The 18,501-nt window shown below is 57.7% G+C and overlaps 1 protein-coding gene across 1 annotated transcript; it reads right to left on the bottom strand.

Annotated features, from left to right (window-relative positions):
* Nucleotides 1–368: 368 nt before the first annotated feature.
* Nucleotides 369–13,947, bottom strand: PLPP7 (phospholipid phosphatase 7 (inactive)). The gene is made up of 2 exons (XM_009896192.2): nucleotides 13,250–13,947; nucleotides 369–900 (listed from the first exon to the last, which is right to left on the bottom strand). Exons 1-2 carry the CDS (start codon nucleotides 13,698–13,700, stop codon nucleotides 536–538), a joined length of 816 nt encoding a protein of 271 aa, XP_009894494.1. The 5' UTR covers nucleotides 13,701–13,947; the 3' UTR covers nucleotides 369–535.
* Between the last annotated feature and the right edge of the window lie 4,554 nt (nucleotides 13,948–18,501).

Here is an 18,501-nt window from a genome sequence, read left to right as displayed (position 1 = left end):
CAGTCTGTGCCCATGGCCTCTTGTCCTGTCACTGTCCTGAGACAAGAACCAAGCAGGGCAGGATTTTGGGGATGGTTTATTACCTCTGGAGTGCCAGCAGTGTCCTCACCCAAGACACAACTGCTGGGCTTACCAGAAAAAAGAGAAATAGAAGCAGCTCTGTGGCCAAAAGCTTTTGGCCTCAAGAAGGTTTCCCAACGTTGATGTTCTCAGGAAGCTCTCAGGGGCTGCCCATCCTGAGGGGCCAGCGTGGACCCCCCAGACTAGGCAGACACAGAGCTCCTTCCTCTCACCCACAAAGCTTAGTCAGGTTGCTGTCCAAGCACAGTTTGAGGGTAGGGCCACAGGACAGGTATGGCCCTTGCTAAACCCCACTCCAGGGTGGGCAACACCTTGGCTCTGTCTTTTCTCTTGCAGGCGAGGAAGCAGCATCACAAACCGGCACCGGCGCCGGAGGTGCCGCCGCCTCCAGCCCACAGCCGGGGAGGGAGGCTCCCCAGGTCCAGCAGGAAAGCAGCCAGCCGGTCCCTGGCGCTCACCAGATGGATATCAACATCTGGCAGGTGTTGGAAGACATCCATATCAACTCCACCAGCCTGAACTGCAGGTAGCCGAAGACGAAGCCGGAGAGGACGTCGGTGATGTGGTGCCGGCCGATCATGACGCGGGAGAAGCCCACGCAGAGCGCCCACAGCACCAGCAGGATGCGCAGGGGGATGGCCAGCACCAGGTGGTTGAGGAAGAACTTGGAGAGCATGGCCACCCTGCTGGCGTGCCCCGCGGGGAAGGCGTAGGTGTCCATGGTCAGGTAGTCCAACAGGCCAGGGGTGACGTCGAAAGGGCCCTTCCGCTTGGCCAGCTTCTGCAGCCCAGCCACGATCACGATGTCCAGCAGCAGGGCTGCAAAACCAGAGCGCAGCAGGGAGAGGTCAGAGGCAGAGGTGAGGAGGGAGAGGTCAGAGGCAGGAGCAGAGGGAGAGGTGAGGAGGGAGAGGTCAGAGGCAGGAGCAGAGGGAGAGGTGAGGAGGGAGAGGTCAGAGGCAGGAGCAGAGGGAGAGGTGAGGAGGGAGAGGTGAGAGGCAGGAGCAGAGGGAGAGGGAAGAGGGAGAGGTGAGAGGCAGGAGCAGAGGGAGAGGTGAGAGGCAGGAGCAGAGGGAGAGGTGAGAGGCAGGAGCAGAGGGAGAGGTGAGGAGGGAGAGGTCAGAGGCAGGAGCAGAGGCAGAGGTGAGGAGGGAGAGTCAGAGGCGAGGAGGGAGAGGTGAGAGACAGAAGCAGAGTTGGAGATGGGAGAGTCAGAGACAGAAGCAGAAGTGAGGAGGGAGAGGTGAGAGACAAGTGAGGAGGGAAAGGTCAGAGACAGAAGCAGTCAGAGGTAGGAGGGAGAGTCAGAAGCAGGAGCAGAGCCAAGAGCAGAACTTCCAAGCATTGTCACTGTCTTCAAACAAAGCTTTGGGTCCAGTTCCAGCCAGGTGTCCACAGCTCAGCTGCACACAGCAGCCCCCATCCTCAGATACCACCCACATGTTACTGAACCCTCTCTGTTCACCTATGGGGAAGGCAGACATCATCATCAGAGAGGAGAAACCCAACTGCAGAGGCAAGAAATCCCCCTGGGAGGAAGAAAGCAACTGGCAAAGCTAAAATTCAAACCCTTTTGGCCCTGCAGTCAGTGGTCCTGGGTGTCTCTGTTCTTGTCCTCCAGCCCTGTGTCCCTGCAGGTCTGCAGCCCATGGTGGGAGCCCTGGCACTCAGCAGAGCCTTTCTCTGCACTTTGGGATTTGCTGGTATTTTGGGGAAGGAGGCACTTCAAAGGCTGCAGAGCCCTGCCAGGGTGTCCTGTTCAGGGTGAGTGCCACCAGCTCAGCTCACAGCCACTGAGGCCAAGGGGTGCTGGGGCTGGCTGGCCATCACAGGGCTATCTCCCTGTGGCTGGGCAGCCACCCAGCTCTGCTCATGCTGGGCTTCCTGAATCACCCTCAGCCCAGCTCCTCACCCCACCAAGGTGACCCTGCACGGCCTCGACTCAGCAAAGTGCTCCAGGAGCTGGTTTCAGAGCTCAGGGGATGCTGTGCTGCCCATGGGTCCCCCCTCAGCCTGGACAAGTGCTGGGTGAGAGCTGAAGCTCTGGGACACAACCCTGGGAGCTCAGCCTGGTGCAGCTGCTTCAGAGAGCTGAGGAACCACCGCTGCCAAGAGACGACTCCAGCCCAAGCTGCTGAACTCAGCAGCTTGTTGCATTGCTGGGGAGCCCAGCCAGGACTCAGCAAGCAGCCTGGGCACCCTGAGGGAGCCCCAGTGCCTCCTGCATGGTGCTCAACACACCTGCCACCGACCATTCCCCACCCAGAGACCAGCAGCAACATCCCCCCATGTGCCCTGGTGACTCGTGGTGCTCCCCCTGGGCCCACCTTGCGCTTACAAGATTGCTTTAAAGGTCAAAGTTGACGCCAGGGCAGCTCGAGGGCTGCAGGCATGAGCTCGTGGAGGTGTTCAGGGCATGAAGAGGAAGCCAAAGAGCTGTTTTAATAATCCTTTCATTCAGCAGATGAATGAAATGGGCTTTCAGTACTGCTAGGTTTGATTTTCATCAAGTGATGCACAGAAAGCCTCCTCTGCACACAGCTCGGGGTCTGAAGGCAACGACAGCACTAATCCCGGGGGTTAATTTGCCCTTAAAAGAAGGAAAAGAACCCTCCAGATGCCTCCTTTCCTGTCACCTCCCCCTGCACTTTCTGTTCCTTTCATGCAGCAACTTACTGATGAAACAGCCCCAGCAGCCTGCCCTGCCCCAGCTCCAGAAGCACAAGGGGGGGTCCCCACTGCTCTTGCCCAGCTCTGGGTGCCAGCAGAGCCCCCACCAAGCCCTGAGAGCCTCCCTGCATCCCTGTCCTATCCTCCTGCTGCTGCTGCTGCTGCCGGGGGCCAGGCACTGCCAGAGTGAATCAGCACAACAGCTCTGCTGCCAGCAGCCCAGCCCTCCCCAACACATCCAGACCCAGCCCTCCAAACACATCCAGACCCAGCCCTCCAAACACATCCAGACCCAGCCCTCCCCAACACATCCAGACCCAGCCCTCCCCAACACATCCAGACCCAGCCCTCCCCAACACATCCAGACCCAGCCCTCCCCAACACATCCAGACCCAGCCCTCCCCTACACATCCAGACCCAGCCCTCCCCTACACATCCAGACCCAGCCCTCCCCTACACATCCAGACCCAGCCCTCCCCTACACATCCAGACCCAGCCCTCCCCAACACATCCAGATCCAGCCCTCCCCTACACATCCAGATCCAGCCCTCCCCTACACATCCAGACCCAGCCCTCCCCTACACATCCAGACCCAGCCCTCCCCTACACATCCAGACCCAGCCCTCCAAACACATCCAGACCCAGCCCTCCCCAACACATCCAGACCCAGCCCTCCCCTACACATCCAGACCCAGCCCTCCAAACACATCCAGACCCAGCCCTCCCCTACACATCCAGACCCAGCCCTCCCCAACACATCCAGACCCAGCCCTCCAAACACATCCAGACCCAGCCCTCCCCTACACATCCAGACCCAGCCCTCCCCAACACATCCAGACCCAGCCCTCCCCAACACATCCAGACCCAGCCCTCCCCTACACATCCAGACCCAGCCCTCCCCTACACATCCAGACCCAGCCCTCCCCAACACATCCAGACCCAGCCCTCCCCTACACATCCAGATCCAGCCCTCCAAACACATCCAGACCCAGCCCTCCCCAACACATCCAGACCCAGCCCTCCCCAACACATCCAGACCCAGCCCTCCCCTACACATCCAGATCCAGCCCTCCCCTACACATCCAGATCCAGCCCTCCCCAACACATCCAGACCCAGCCCTCCCCTACACATCCAGACCCAGCCCTCCCCTACACATCCAGACCCAGCCCTCCCCAACACATCCAGACCCAGCCCTCCCCAACACATCCAGACCCAGCCCAAAGCCGTGGCACTTTGGGACATGGCTTAGTGGCTATGGTGGTGTTGGGCTGAAGGTTGGGCTGGATGATCTTGGAGGCCTCTTCCAACCCAAGCAATTCTGTGACTCTCTGAAACATGGCCCCAGGAGGGAGCAGAGCAGGGAGCCTGCAGCTGCTTCCCCAGCCTGCACTTGCGCAGCGCAGCTCCCCGGAGACAGGCAAAGCTGTCAGAGGCACAGCAGGGATGGCAGAGTGCCACCTGACCCAGGGGTGAGCTGAGGGGAGCAGGAAATTGCCATCTGATGCATTTTTTTTCATCATGCCCTGACCCCATTGCATTGCATTTAAAACAGAGGCAGCGCTGGAAGTAAAATGCAGGTGGTGGTGGATGTGAAGGAGCAAAGGAAGGTTTAGCTCTTGCTCCTCATTGCTTCTTTCACCTTCTTCTGAAAGAAGAGACAGAATCTCCCCTTTGACCTGGTGTTAATGGAAATAATCCTTCAGATTTCCACTGCAAACCCATCACAAAGAGCTCTATTCACAGCCAAAGCTTCCTGAGAGCACAAACCCAGGGAGCAAGTCTCACCTGCCTGCCACAGGTTTAGCATCAGAGATCCCCTTGGTGTGGTAAACAGCCAACAGCTGGCATCAGGCAGGGCCTGAGCTGAAAGAGAAACCCCTGGGCACAGCTTCTCTATCTATTAATAAGCAAAGGACAACAATTCTCTGCCCTGCTCCCACCACCTAAGGGTAGGAGCAGGGAGGAGAGAGGAGAGGTGAGCCCTGTGCTGGCCAGGCACAAGGACAATCCCAAAGCAAGGACACAGCAGTGCCAAGCCAAAGCCCAAGCTCCTATTTAAGAGAAGCTGAAAGGGTTGGATGTCTCCTGTCACCATCAGGTCCTTCCTGTCCCAGTGCCTGAGGAGCCTTCTCTGCTGCCATGCCTCTGGAAGAGGGTTGGAAGAGGCTGTGGATGCAGAGAGCACCCTCGGGGGCATCGCCGGAGCCAGGCAGCGTCTCCAGGGACAGGGGGGCAGACTCCAGCTGAGATGTTTACACAAACAAGTTATCAAAACCACAGCTGAAAACCAACCTGGGTGCAGTGCTGGGGACAAGGAGGGGGGAGGAGAAGAGGAGAAAGCCAAAAAAGCCCTTGGCCTCATCTGCTCCTGCAGCCCTGGCTCACATGACTTCATGCAGATGGGGCTGCTGGGCTGAGACCAGGCTGCTCTCCAGAGCCAGGCTGTGGGATCAGCATCAAAACCAGTCACAGGCTGGGCTCAGCCTCCCAGAACTGTGGCTGAGCACGTGGGGAGAGGAAAAGGGGGAGGTAAGTGCCCAGGAATGAAGAGAATCATAGAATCATAAAGGCTGAAAACTCCTCCAAGATCAGTGAGTCCAAGCGTGGAGAGAGAGCCCGGGAGGCACACAGGGCTGGGAGCAGGCAGCCCTCTCTGCCCAGCCTCAGCCCTCTCTGCCCAGCCTCAGCCCTCTCTGCCCAGCCTCAGCCCCATGCTAAAGCAGAGCCAAGCTGGTGAGACCTCCTCTCCTGGGCTTCCGAGCCTGCAGCCTGCTCTGACCTGGTGCCACCATGCTGGGGGCCAGGGCAGCCCTGCTGAGCTGTGGCAGGCTCCTGGCAGGCAGCTGAGGCCAGGTGTAGGGAGAGGCTGGCTTTGGAGGGCCTGGCTTTCCCAGGCCAGCCAACCTGCCTCAGGAGTGAACCCTGGACAAATGTCCCCATGCCCAGGGAAGAGTCCAGTTTCCTCCCCAATTTCAATTCATATTTTTCTACCTTTTTCCTTTCCTTCTTTCCACAACCCCCCCCCGCCCCTTGCATGCCCTCTCCTGCTGCTTCTGAACTTCCCAAGCCTCCTGCAGGCATCAGGCTTCCTGACCTGGAAAATGAGTCGTTTGCAGCCTTGTCTAGTTGATGTTAATGAAAGATGCAGGTTTCAAAAGCATCTTCATCCTCACTCCAGTGAAGCTGGTGGCAGCTGGAGGAGGTCCACCCCTCTGGAAGTGAACCTCTCTCCTCCCTTCCCTTCCCCAGGGAGGGTACTATTGGGTGTAAGGGCAGACAAAAGGCACAGATGGCACAGCACAGTGAAGAGCCACGGAATCAGGCTCTGGGGAGCTTTGGGGGGAGGTTATTTTTTTGGCTGAAGAAGCAGCAGAGTGGAGCAAGTGACCACAGGGCTGGGGGGGGGGAGGGGAATGGTGGAAAGCAGCATTGTGCAATTAATTAAAAAAAGAAAAAAAAAAGGAGGAAGAAAGAAAGAAAGAAAAAGGCTAAAAATAGAGCTGCTATATCCTAGCTGATTAGAAACAGCCCCCAAGTGCAAACACAGCCTGCCTGGAGTCCTCCTCCACCCCTGGGAGCTGGGCAGTCTGCATCTCAGCAGCAATTACTGAGCAGGCTCTGCACAGCCTGGGGATGGGAGGTGGGTGAGAGGGTGAGGGCAGAGAGGAGAGCTCCTGCTGATGGCAAAAGGAGCTGAGACCCATGGAGCCATCCAATTGTTTTGGTTGGGAGAGACCTTTCAGATCCAGTCACAGCCAAGTTAACCCAGCACTGCCCCCAGGATGGCTCAGCTGCCCCCCAGGGGGGCTCTGACAGCTCACAAAGCCCTTGGGTACACCTTGGCAGCAGCTCAGGTGCCATCAGCACCTCCCCAAAGCACTCACTGCAACACCACCAGCAGGATGGCACCGCCTGGGCTGAGCTGGAGGGAGACAACTGCCTTGGGCTGGTGGCCAACAGCATCTCCCAGCCCACAGAGGCTGGGCTCCTGGTTGGACTCACTGCTGCTTGTGCTTGTGCTTGCTCCCTGCTGCCCTCAGTAAGGCCAAAAAACCACTGGGGCTGATTCTGTGGTGCTCAGAGGACCTCCAACCATCACATCTCATGGAGCATTAGAGCTGGGGCTGCTCTCCCAGCATCCCTGTGCAGACAGAAATGGAGAGCAAGACCAGAGCTGCATGAAGACATGGGGATCTCTTCCGAGGGCAGGAGAAAGAGGCAGCTCACATCACTCCCTTCTCCCATCCCCATCCTCCCCCGAGGCTGGCCGGAGCGGGATCCCCGCTTGCTGCTCCTCCCAGTGACTCCCCTGCTGCCCAACGCCTCCCCACCTCCCTCCCCCCACCCCCGGCTCCTGTCAAGGCCGGTTAGAGGCAGCCACACTCACCCACCTCCTGGCATCTCCCTTCGGGCCACAGCCTGGCTCAGCTGCCCCGGCAGGGCTGGCTCTGCCCCAGGGAAGCAGCCACTGTCCCCTGCGAGCCGCAGGCAGGGGCAGGGGAAGCTGTTCCCGGCGTGACAGACAGGAGGATGACTCATTTCCCATCTTTTATTCCCCCTCTTCCCATTCAACAGCCCTCGCACTTCTTTTCTCTTTGGCTCTGCACTCAGGCTCTGGAACATTTCTCCTGCTGAGGGCTGGGTTTCAGCTCTGCTGCAGCTTCCCCAGGGGCTGCACACTGATGGCTGCAGCATCCTCAGCACCCAGCAGCCAGCCAGGACCTGAACTCCTCCGTGCTGCCCAGTACCAAAGGGCTGCTCAGACCACAGGGATAATGGCAGAGACCCTATGCGGGTCCCTGGCAATGCACTCCCCACCAGCCTGCTCCAGCCACAGCCAAATGGGTGCCAGCCTGTCACTGACTGTCCTTTACCAAGGGACACTGCAGTCTCACCAGCCTGCCCTGCAGTGAGCAGTTTGCACTCGCCTGAGAGGAAGCAGAGGAGGAAGGGGAGGGGGCAGGGAAGCTGGCAGAGCTGGGCATTGCTCACAGATGCCTGAGCTCATCAGCTGTGAAAGGATGAAGGATGAGGACAACACCCACCAAAGGCCCAGGGACTTTAACTGCCGTGTCTGGGCAGGACAACACGAGGCAGAGCAGCAGCCTGCTGCGATGGAGAGGAGCATTTAATGCCAGGCTGGACCTGTGTCTGGATGCTGGCTATGATGTGGGCATCTGTGTCGTTCCCCCTGCCCAGCACCCACCACGGGTCAGTCACGTTGGGCTATTTGACATCTAAAGGCTTCCACCTCGCTGGGTAAAGTTGCTGAGCTCTCAGTGGGCACTGGCAGAGCTGGGAGGGGAGCAGGGCAGGGGCTGGACCTTCCCCATGCACCAGATTTTCCAAGGAGGGAATGGTTCATGCAGGGTGCCAGCTCCTGGGCTGCTCTCTCTCCCCTTCCCTGCAGAAACATCAACTGCCCTCTCTAGCTCAGAACATCCCCAGCCTCACAGTGGGAAGATGAAAGGGCAAAAATAGACACATCTGGCCCCAAAGCATCTCTTAGCTCTTGGCTTAGCAAGCCCTGCTGCCTGCAGACCGATCCATCAGCCAGGCAGCTCCTCAGCCTCTCTGCTGGGTCTGAGCTGCTGAGGCCTGAGGCTGGAGAGGACCAGTTTGCCTCCACTGCCTGGGCACTTCATCTGCTCGGTGACCTTTACCAGCAGCAGGCTGCAGCAGCTGCATTTCCACCACAGGGACTCCCCAGGGCAAGCATGGCAACACCTGAAGCGCCTCTGCACCGGCAGAGAGGGGTCAGAGGGGGCTCGGGGGGGTGGTGAAGGCATTTCTCACTCTTCCCTTCCTAACCTACCACATTCCTGCCGGTCTGATCCTGCTTGGAAGCTGCCAGGTGGGACTGCAGGGGTCCTGGACATAGACTCACAGAATCATTTCAGTTGGAAAAGACCTTTAAGATCACCAAGTCCAAGCTAATATTAGTGCTACCCCGTGTCCCTCAGGAGCACACCTACCTCGACACTGTGCATTTATAAATATAGCTATTATAAAGAAATAAATAAATGTCTCTGTGGCTCAGATAAGTCACAGCTCTGCAGGGGACTCTGCCTCACAATGTCGTGGCTTGGTTCCCAATCAGACTGAAGCTAGGTCAGCGCTCGGGGAGCAGGCTGGAGAGAGCAAGAGCTGCCTCCTTGCCGACCTTCAGGAGCGGAGAAGCGACCCTGGCTCTCCTCCTTCCCTCCTCCCCCCGTGCTCCGCCCGCCGCTGCGCCCCCCGCCCGCGGCACCGCTGGGCTCGGCGCTGACAAATGCTCAGCGACAGCAGCAGGGAGCCAGCCCCCCGCACCCCCCACCCCGCCAGGGCGCTGCTGATGGCTGAGGAGCGGGACCTGTGTCACTGAGAACAGCAGGGCTGCCTCTGCCGTTCTGAACGGCTACTGCAGAGAGCCACGACCAAAGAACATCAGCGGTGCCCAGGGACAAGGGGCAGGGGGCACAAACTGGAACCCAGGAGACTCCACCTGGACAGGAGGAGAAAATTCTTTGGTGTGAGGGTGCTGGAGCCCTGGAGCAGGCTGCCCAGAGTGGTTGTGGAGTCTCCTTCTCTGTAGAGATCCCAACCCCAGCTGGGCATCCTGCTCCTGGGCAAGCTGCTGTGGGTGCCCTGCTTGAGCATGGGGGCGGACTGCATGATCTCCAGAGGTCACTTCCAGCCACACCATGCTGGGATTCTGGGCTGGTGCTTCAAACCAAGCACAAATATGTATTCTATGTGCAAGGGTTAACCAAGCAGATACCTTCTGACAGCAGAGGCAGAGGTGGAACTGGCTCCAAACCCAGCAGGGGAGGTTCACCAGAGCAGCCACCTGGGTCCCTGTCGCAGCAAGAAGGTGCCTGGACCTGGAGAGTCCATCAGGCTGAGGAGCTCGTTCTGCTTAGCTTGATAAATAGGAGGTGAAGAAACGACTTGAGCACCATCCAAAACACTGAAAGGCAGAGGAGATGTTGGCTGCAAGAGCTCCTCAGCTGAGGAAACAAGGCAGTGAGACAGCTGCAGTGAAGGGAAGAGTCCAGCTGAGAGCAAAGCCCTGTGAGCTTCACCTACCACTGCAGCCAGACAGAAATGTTCTGACACGTTCCCCCTGGCTGGTAATTGTCCATCAGATTGAGTGCTTGGGGTTTTTTATTTGTTCCCCACCCTCAACAAATTGAAGAGGAATAAATCAAGGGATGTGCTACAGCCTGCATTTTGCCCTGGGTTAGATCAATGATCCAAATGTTCTCTGCTGGCTTTTGCAGTCAATGAATCACTAAATTTGGATCCACATCCCCACCAGATGGATCAGAACCGAGGGACTGCTTCCCTCCCCCCGAGGTTGAATGAGGTTTCTGTCTGGTTCTGAAGCAGAGCTGGGAATTTTAGGGTCAGTTTTCTATCTGTTTGTCCCTCCCCCCCCCCTCCCCCCCCCCCCCTCAATTGCAAGGGCCAAGGGATTTCCTAAGCTTTCCTGTGAAGCCCTTGTGACTGCAGGGGAAAGCCTGGACAGCCCCAAAAGTTCCAGCCCTGGCAGGGAAAGAAAATGAAGCCTAAACCTGGGAGTTTTCCTGAGGTATGATCTTCTCAGCTTGCCCAGGGGGTGCAGACTTCCCTCCTGACTCTTCAGCAGCCGGAGCTGGCAGTGCTGGGATGGCCTTCCTGAAAGCAGGCTCTGGCAGAGGGACTTTGACAGTGGGCACAGATGCCTGATCTCTTCCCTCCTTTCAGTAACAGAGCCTGAGCAGCTTCCCTGGCTGTTTGGCACTTGCTGGGAAAGATCATGATGAGAAGGAGGATCAATAAATTCCATCACAGCTGACAGGGAGGGGGGAGAACATGGCTTGGGGTGGCTGATCAACATCTGCAGCCGGCACGGATGCAGCGCGCCAGGGGCAGACCCCTCACCCGAAATGCTCCTGCCTGGGTTGGCAAAGCTCCTGCCAAGAGCTCCTCAGGCACAAGGGCCCCCCCTCCATCTGCAGTGGTGCTTCTGCCAGGTTCCCAGTCCCATTTCAGCAGTCTCCTGTCTCCTCGCCTTGAAAGCCTGATTGCAAATCCTCCCCAAGTGCTCTCTGCTGGGCTGGCTCCCTGCCCAGAGACTGCATCAGAAATTCTGCTTGATGGATCAAACCCTGAGCCAGCAGGGGGAAGGGAGGAGAGCCAGGGGAGGGAGGGAAGGAAGGGGTACCGTAGACAACCCCAGCTTCCCTGCTTCCCTCTTCCCAGGGGATCAGGGAAACACCAGCAGGTTCCCTTCCCTTTAACTTGTCCCTGCCCAGGAGGGCTTCACACCAAATCCTGATGGATTTGATCCACAGGAAAGCAGCAGCAAGAGGGACCAAGGGTGCCAGATGCAGGAGCCTTGCCATACCCTTCCTGTTTGCTGATGAGACCTCATCCCATGGGGTCTTTTGAGGTCCACCAGCCCCACAGTCCCCAGGCAGGCTTCTTCCTCCATCAGCAGTGCAGGCACCACAGCAACAGCTGCTGAGGTATTTGGAGCTCCTGGCTGCAACCTTAAATATCAACCCAAGGCCACACTCAGCAGAGATCTGCTCAAGCTCTGCTGAGGAACCTCTGACAGGAGCAGCTTGGTCAGTCCCAGCAGTTTGTGGGACCACTCAGAGGGCAAAGCAGAGCTCTTTGGTGGTTGCCAGACCCCTGGGCTGTCAAGCTGTGTCCTGCTCCATCACACAGTTTAACCATGTTCTTCCCTGGCAGGGGGGAGGGGAAGGATGGGAGTGATGTGTCTAGGCAAGGGAGCAGGACTCCAGAAATGCCCTGAGAAGTCTGTGGACACCACATGTGAGCTCAGAAGACCTGGAGGTGCAGCTGGTGCTGCAGGGCCAAGCTCTGCCAGTGACCACTTGACACTCCAGAGTTTCAGCACGAGCTGGAGGTGGCTTTGCCTTTGGCCTCCTCACATGGTGACAGGAGGACAAGGAAACCTTTCTTGTTTTGCAGCCAAAGGTGGCAGCAGCTCTTCATAGGGACCTCAAACATTTTGGAGTCAAAGAGGTCAGTTTGCAGGCTCCAAACCCATCAAAGACTCCTGGGTCAAGAGGTATCTGGCTGCTGTTAGTCACCTCCTATTTCATCCTCGTGCCCTTTCAGATGGAGCTTCTCTTCTCAGCGAGAGGTTGACCCAGCACACCGAGGAGCCCCTGGAAGATCTGCTGACGCTGGCAGGCTCTGCATCACGCTGATGCTATTCTGGCTTCCTCCCCGCCATGGCCTCCCTTGGTTAGATGTCACAGCAGCAGGACACTCTCTCCCAAAGGCAGAGGGGAGACAAGGCAGCTACCACTGTGCTTTTCAAGCCAGTTCAGCACAGCCTTCTCCTTCTCCAAAGGATGAACTTGGGCAAAAGAACCTGGGGCCACCTTGCAGAGCCTGTGGAGTGCATGGTCCAGCCCCTCTGGACAGGACGTCCCTTTCCTGAGGTGCCTTTGAAATGAAGTGTCCCTCTGGCCCCTCACAAGGCTCCCTGGGAAGCAAAGACCTAGATCCAATGTTTTCAGTTTCTCTTGCAAACCAAAAGCAGAAGCTCCGGCTGCTGGGGCTTGGGGGAGGAGGAAGCATCACAGCCAGATGAGACAGCAGCTGGTCACAAGGAACAATGCAGCAACTGAGCCCCATGCCAAAGGCAGAAGAGCAAGAAGAGCAAGGTCCTCAGGTAGACATGGCCAGGGTGGTTGGGCCCAGGATCTAAGGCAAGTCACACCTAGAGCTCAGCCTGGTCACTGGTGGGACATCAGTCCACATGAGTGGGATGGGCCCTGCTCAACTGGGAAGGCAACTCCTTTACCCGTCCCAACCTCCAGGAACAGGGACAACCACCACTGCACAGGAAAGGACTAGCAGGAGAGACAGAAAGATCCCAGCCTGTCTGCACAGCCTCTGGGTCAAATAAGCTCATGGAAATGGGGACAGCAGCAAGAAAGGTCCTCGTGGGAAGGAGGATGCAAGATCAACCCACGGCAAGGAAGGAGGTAGAACTCCATCATGGGGCGCCTGAGACGTGGAGCCAGGGTCTGCTCAAGAAGGTGGTGAGGGGATGGAAATGTTTGGGGGTTGTTTTTGCTCAAGGATATCCTCAGGAATTGACCCAGATAGCAAGGATTAAAATCTTGACATTTTCCTCACCTATCAAACCACCAGAGGTTGACTAAGAGACATCATCGCTGGTATCCACCCGCACACTTCCTTGCTTTGGACGTTCAGCCCTGCCCCACGCTGGCCCAAGGACCTCCCCCTACTCCCTCCACCAACTACCAGGACTACTCCATGCCTCTGATACCACTTTGTGCTACATCCATCACCCGTGGAACCCAGGACTGAGAGGGCCCAAGGAGTGGAGCCTTCACCATAAAGGTCACTCCCTGTTCCTGACCACATCGGTGGCTGGGAACAGCCAGAGGAGGAGTCCCAGGGCTGCTGTCCCTTGTGACCAGGGCTGGGCTTTCCCGGTGGGAAGGAGGGAGCTTTGCCACTCACCTAGCAGCAGGTTCATGAGGACCTCTTGGCCTGCCAGCGTGCTGCTCTTCACCAGGCAGATGAGGGTACCTGCGATCCAGGGGATGCCGTGCCCCGTTATCCCCAGCAGGCTGATCATGGAGCGGGCACCACCCCAGGAGGAGGCTCTGTTGGCACACACTCCCAGCCTCTTGGACATGCAGATGTCGATGGCCAGCAGGGAGTTGAAGGCAATTCCCTTGAAGGAAGGGTTGAGCTGCATGCAGTCCTCCTCGGGCAGCTGCTGCGACTGCCTCCGCTCCTTGGCGCTGCCGTTCTGGGCAGCGGCTGCCCCAGCCTGGCCGCTCTGCTTCCTGCCGGAGCCTCTGCCCTCCTGGTTCCCCTTCAAGGGCTGGTTCAGGGAGAGGAACTCAGCCCTGTTGAGGACATTGTTCCTGTCCCTGGCCCTGGAGCGTGCCTGGGATGCTGGCATTGCAGCCTCTCCACCACAACCTGCTCTGCAAGCACCGGCAAGGAGAGAAAGCCTTCTCCTCCCTGCAGGAAGCTTCCCCCACTCCCACCCTCACGAGCCGTGGGTTTGGGAAGCACCACGGGTTCCCCTCTCCTGCAGTTGCCCCCAGCACAGCCTGCAGCTGTTAAATATAGAGTAAGGAATGCACATGGCTGTTTACTTCATGGGCCTAGCAAGCTTGGGAGGAAAATTAATGCCAGGCTTGGCAGCCACTCCAGAGCCAGGGAAAAAGGTTAAACAGCCAATAGATTGGCAGCAGAGGAGGGAAAAGCATCGTGCCAAAGGTTGGTTGCTTCTGGCCTGGTCTATTTAAATCTGCCAATTGCTTATCTCCTTGGGCTGCAAGGGAGAATGGGAAGTGTAGTTTGGGAGGTTGGGTTAGGGTTTTTTTGCTCTGCAATTCACATTGCAAGGTCTGAGAATCAGAGCAGGAGGAGATCAGGGCATCCCCCCCACCACCACCCTCCCCAGGGCAGCTGGCTCCTAAGGTGTGCTGTGCCACCAGGCTGTGCCAGCAATGAGGGCCCCCAAGGGGCTCTCCCCAGATGTCTTCTCCATTTGTCTGCTCTGCAACATCTCACCCCCTGCAAGGGCATCCTGAGCTCCACCTTCCTCTCCCTGCCATGGGCACGGGTCTCACACCACCAGCCCCATCCTCCCTCCCCACTCACCCCTGCAGCCACTTGCACCACTCACCCTGTTCCCAGAGCGGGGAGAAGCATTGCTGGGCTCCTGATGAACAGGGCCACAGCACTGCTAATGAGCTCACATCCTCCTGCCCCAGCACTGAGCCTGCCCTCAATCCCACAGATGTCCCTGCTGTGCCATCCAGTGCCCTGAGCCTTCATCCAGAGCGGGGGACAGGTGGTGCCCACGTCCCAAAGCTGTGGGTGGCATCTGCAGCACAGGTACCGGTCTCAGGGGAGTGGGTATCATGACATGGGGAGGAGGAAGGCTTATGCCAGGCCCCTGGAAGTCCTCCTGCAAAGGACAGGGAAGATCTCCCATCCCTCTTACCAAAGGGCTCCATCACTTTGCCTGTGCTAGGCTGCCTTCAGCCTCCCAGCTCCCCACCCTGGCTGGGGTGAACCCCTCTGAGAGATCTTCCACCCTGAGCCCCTGAGACTATCTTGCTGGTGCTCATAGCTCCACTTTACAGGTCTGGATGATCCTACTGCACTCCCTGAACCACAGCTGGGTGGATCTAAGCCTCAAGCACTGCTGGGGGAGACTTTCCATCACCTGCCTGAGGGACTCGCTGCACCATCCGCCTGGGCTACCACCCCTGAGTGACCTTCCCTAGGCCCTGGGCTGTCACAGCTCCACACCACCCACATGCCCAAGGAATGGGATTATTGCTGTGCAAACAGGCTGGAAATCCCCCAGGGACAGGGGAGGGAAGAAGATGAATATTGCCCTGAGGAGCAGAACAGACATCTCTCGGTGCCAGTGACATTTGCCTGCACAGATGGCCACTTCCAGAGGTCAGAGCTTGTCTATTCCCTGGGAATCAGCCCCCAGGTGTCTTTAAAAGTCCTGTCCAAAATGCACCAGGGAGAGCAATGAAAGGTAATGAGATCAATTCTCTACTTTCTTTGCACTGTTTATCCATACTTTATCCATCATTGTCTAGATGAGCATCCAGCCTGTGCCCATCTGACTGGCAGGAGGCGAGGGCCACACTTGGCCAAGCAAGTGGCAGTGGTCCTGGGGAGCTCCTCACTGGGGGAAGAGGATCCCCTCCCTCCTCAGGCAGCCTCACCCAGCCCACAAACCACAGCCCTCTTTAGTTCAGGTACCACCTGGGGCTGTGGCATCCCAGGGGCACAGACACAGAAGCTGCCACATCACTGACACCCCCCAGCTCCCAGCCCCATCCCACTGCCTGGCTCCGAGGCACGTGGAAGATCCCAGCCCACCTGGAGATCACCATCAGCACAGCTTTATCTTGGCCATGGCTGTCACCTCCTTGCTGGGTGGCCTCTCTGCAGGGCTGCTGCTCTCTGGGGCTCAGCAAACAGCAGCCTGCAGAGGGTTAAAGTGCTGGTGGCCAGCAGCCTGCAGAAACTGAGACTGATCTCTCCTCCTGCCCAGCCCTGTGCCAGGGCTGCTGAGCTATTGCTGAGCATGTTCCTCAGGAGCTGTCACAGGGAAAGGAAAAATACCCTGAGAGCCCTGGGAGTTAATTTAATCTGGTGCCTGTCCCTTCTGCTGACACTGACAGGAGGGAATTTCTCTGCCTCACACACAGAGCTGCCCCAGCCTCCCAGCCAGGATCCAGCCCCCCAGCCCCGGCGGGGAGAGGATGGAGGAGGAAGGGCAGAGTGGGATGGAGGCAGTGCCAGCAGAGCCCTGTCAAAGCAATTTGTCTGTCCTGCAGCCAGGCTGTCACTGATGGTCCCAGATAGGGAGGGAAACATCCCCCCCCCCCCCCAAACCAGGGGTTATAAATATCCTGCTAAACCTGCAGACAGGCTCCCAGCTCTGGGGGGGATATTCCAGGCCTGACACCTGACCCACCTGGAGAACACCCAGAGGGACAAATCCAGCAGGACAAATCCAGCCTCCTCCATGCACCCCGGCTGTGCCCTCTGCCTGCCCACCCAGCCCAGCCTGCCTGGGGGCTGCTGGTCACAGTGACCTCTGCTCAGGGATGTCCAAGGACAGGACAAGGGGCACTGGGGACAAGCTGGAGCAGAGGAGGTGTCACAGCCACAGAAGAAAAACGTTTTTCAGTGGAGCCCTGGAGCAGGCTGCCCAGAGAGGTTACAGAGTCTCCTTCTCTGGAGACTCAAGACCCACCTGGATATGTTCCTGGGTGACCCTGCTCTGGCAGAGGGCTTGGGCTGGATGATCTCTGGAGGTCGTTTCCAAGCCCAAACCTTCTGTGGTTCTGTGAAGAAAGAAGCTTGGCCAAAACGAACCACAACGTGTTGGAGTATTCATGGCACACACAGCAGTGCCAGGCAGATCCCAGCCCTGGTGGGCTGGGTTTAGATGCTGCTGTTCAGAGGATGGAGAGAGGAGATCCTGCCTCTGAATAAAGCTGGAAAACCTGCTGGCAGGACATGGAGGAACCCTGCAGGCCTTGCTGCTGGGGGGGACAACCGCAGGGACGGAGCGTGGCGATGCTAGGCTGAGATGCATTAACTGAGCAGCAGAAGGCAACACATCTCCCAGCACCGGCAGACACTCCTAATTCTGGCTTACCACAGCCTGGCCTCACATCTCCAGCAATCCCATCAGCGATCCCACCAGGCTCGGGCACAGGAACCCTTCTGCACACAGCTTAACGCAGCCCCTCCCGGGTGTGCTAATGCCTTAATCACTCCCAGCAGCGCAGGGAGACAGGCGGGACCCAAACCCAAAGAAAACTCCAGCTGAGGATGAAAAGCTGATTTAATTAGAACGAGATAATGTCATTTCCTCGTTGACCAGCACGCCAGAGGCAGCCAAGTGGAAGCAGGACCTGGCTGAAGCTTCAGTGGCACCAGAGCTGCAGAATGTGCAGTTTCACCAAATCTGTGATGCTCTGAGAAGCTGTGAGGAGCTTGTTTGAAAGGTGTGAAAGAGTCTTGGAAATGTCAAAGGATTTCAGCACCTTCTGGAGGCTGCTGAAGCAACTGGGGACTTCGCTTGGAGGTGCTAATTTCATTCTTTCCTCTACTACGAGCTAGTAGAGTTGCTGGTGTGTGCAACTCGGTTGTGTGCAACCCGGCTGTGTGCTTGGGGTTTATCTCTGTTGCAGGACAGTGACTCAAACGGTGTCCTTCACAGGGCCTGGGGAAGTTGAAAGCAAGCATTTTGCCAATGCTTTGAGAAAGGTGCAGAAGAAAGCCATAACAACACACCCTGTCTCCTGCACCTGCAAACCTGCCTGTCCTCATCTGTGCCATTCGCTTGCCAGGAGCACCCAGCGGCTCCAGGCTCTCCTGCTGCAGGGGGGCAAGGTGGCAAACACAGAGGGCTGGGAAATGCCTGCTGGCAGCACGGGGTGAGAAGGACTAACAGACACTGACCCAGCTCTGTGCTGCTGGAGGCACCAGCAAAGCCATTTCCACCTTTTGACTCCCCAGGTTTCCTGCTGGCAAACAGCTCAGGGAGGACACAAACCCAGAGCCCTCTGCAAAGCCTGACATGGGGCAGCTCTCAGCGAGGAGCTGGAAACACCTCCCCTGGGCTCAGCCCTTGGAACCAGGATCCTCAGCTGGCTGCTTAGCAGCACCAGCAAGCAGCCTTACCCCTAAACTGTCCTTAATAGGGGTTTACAGCTTCCCCATGGGCTGCTGCTGCAGCCTCAGGTGCTGCTCATTCTCTTCTCCAGCTATTCATAGTATTGTAGTATCATAGAATCAGTCAGGGTTGGAAAGGACCACAAGGATCATCTATAGTTCCAACCCCCCTGCCGTGGGCAGGGACACCCCACACTAGATCAGCCTGGCCAGAGCCTCATCCAGCCTGGGCTTAAACACCTCCAGGGACGGGGCCTCAACCACCTCCCTGGACAACCCATTCCAGGGCTTCATCACTCTCAGGGGGAAGAACTTCCTCCTCACCTCCAGCCTGAATCTCCCCACCTCCAGCTTCATTCCATTCCCCCTAGTCCTGTCACTACCTGAGATCCTGAGCAGTCCCTCCCCAGCCTTCTTGTAGCCCCCTTCAGATACTGGAAGGCCACAATGAGGTCACCTCAGAGCCTTCTCTTCTCCAGACTGAACAGCCCCAACTCCTTCAGTCTGTCCTCACAGCAGAGCAGCTCCAG

This window comes from Dryobates pubescens, chromosome 29 (genome assembly GCF_014839835.1).
Source record: "Dryobates pubescens isolate bDryPub1 chromosome 29, bDryPub1.pri, whole genome shotgun sequence".
NCBI classification, from domain to species: Eukaryota; Metazoa; Chordata; class Aves; order Piciformes; family Picidae; genus Dryobates; species Dryobates pubescens.
The sequence above is the reverse complement of the archived record's forward strand: the minus strand, read 5'-3'. Positions and strand labels throughout refer to the sequence as shown.

Coding starts and splice junctions, on each gene's coding strand:
- PLPP7 (XM_009896192.2), bottom strand. CDS start 13,700: ATGCCAGCATCCCAGGCACGCTCCAGGGCCAGGGACAGGAACAATGTC. Junction 901..13,249: donor CCTCATGAACCTGCTGCTAG/GTGAGTGGCAAA, acceptor CTGGTTTTGCAG/CCCTGCTGCTGGACATCGTG.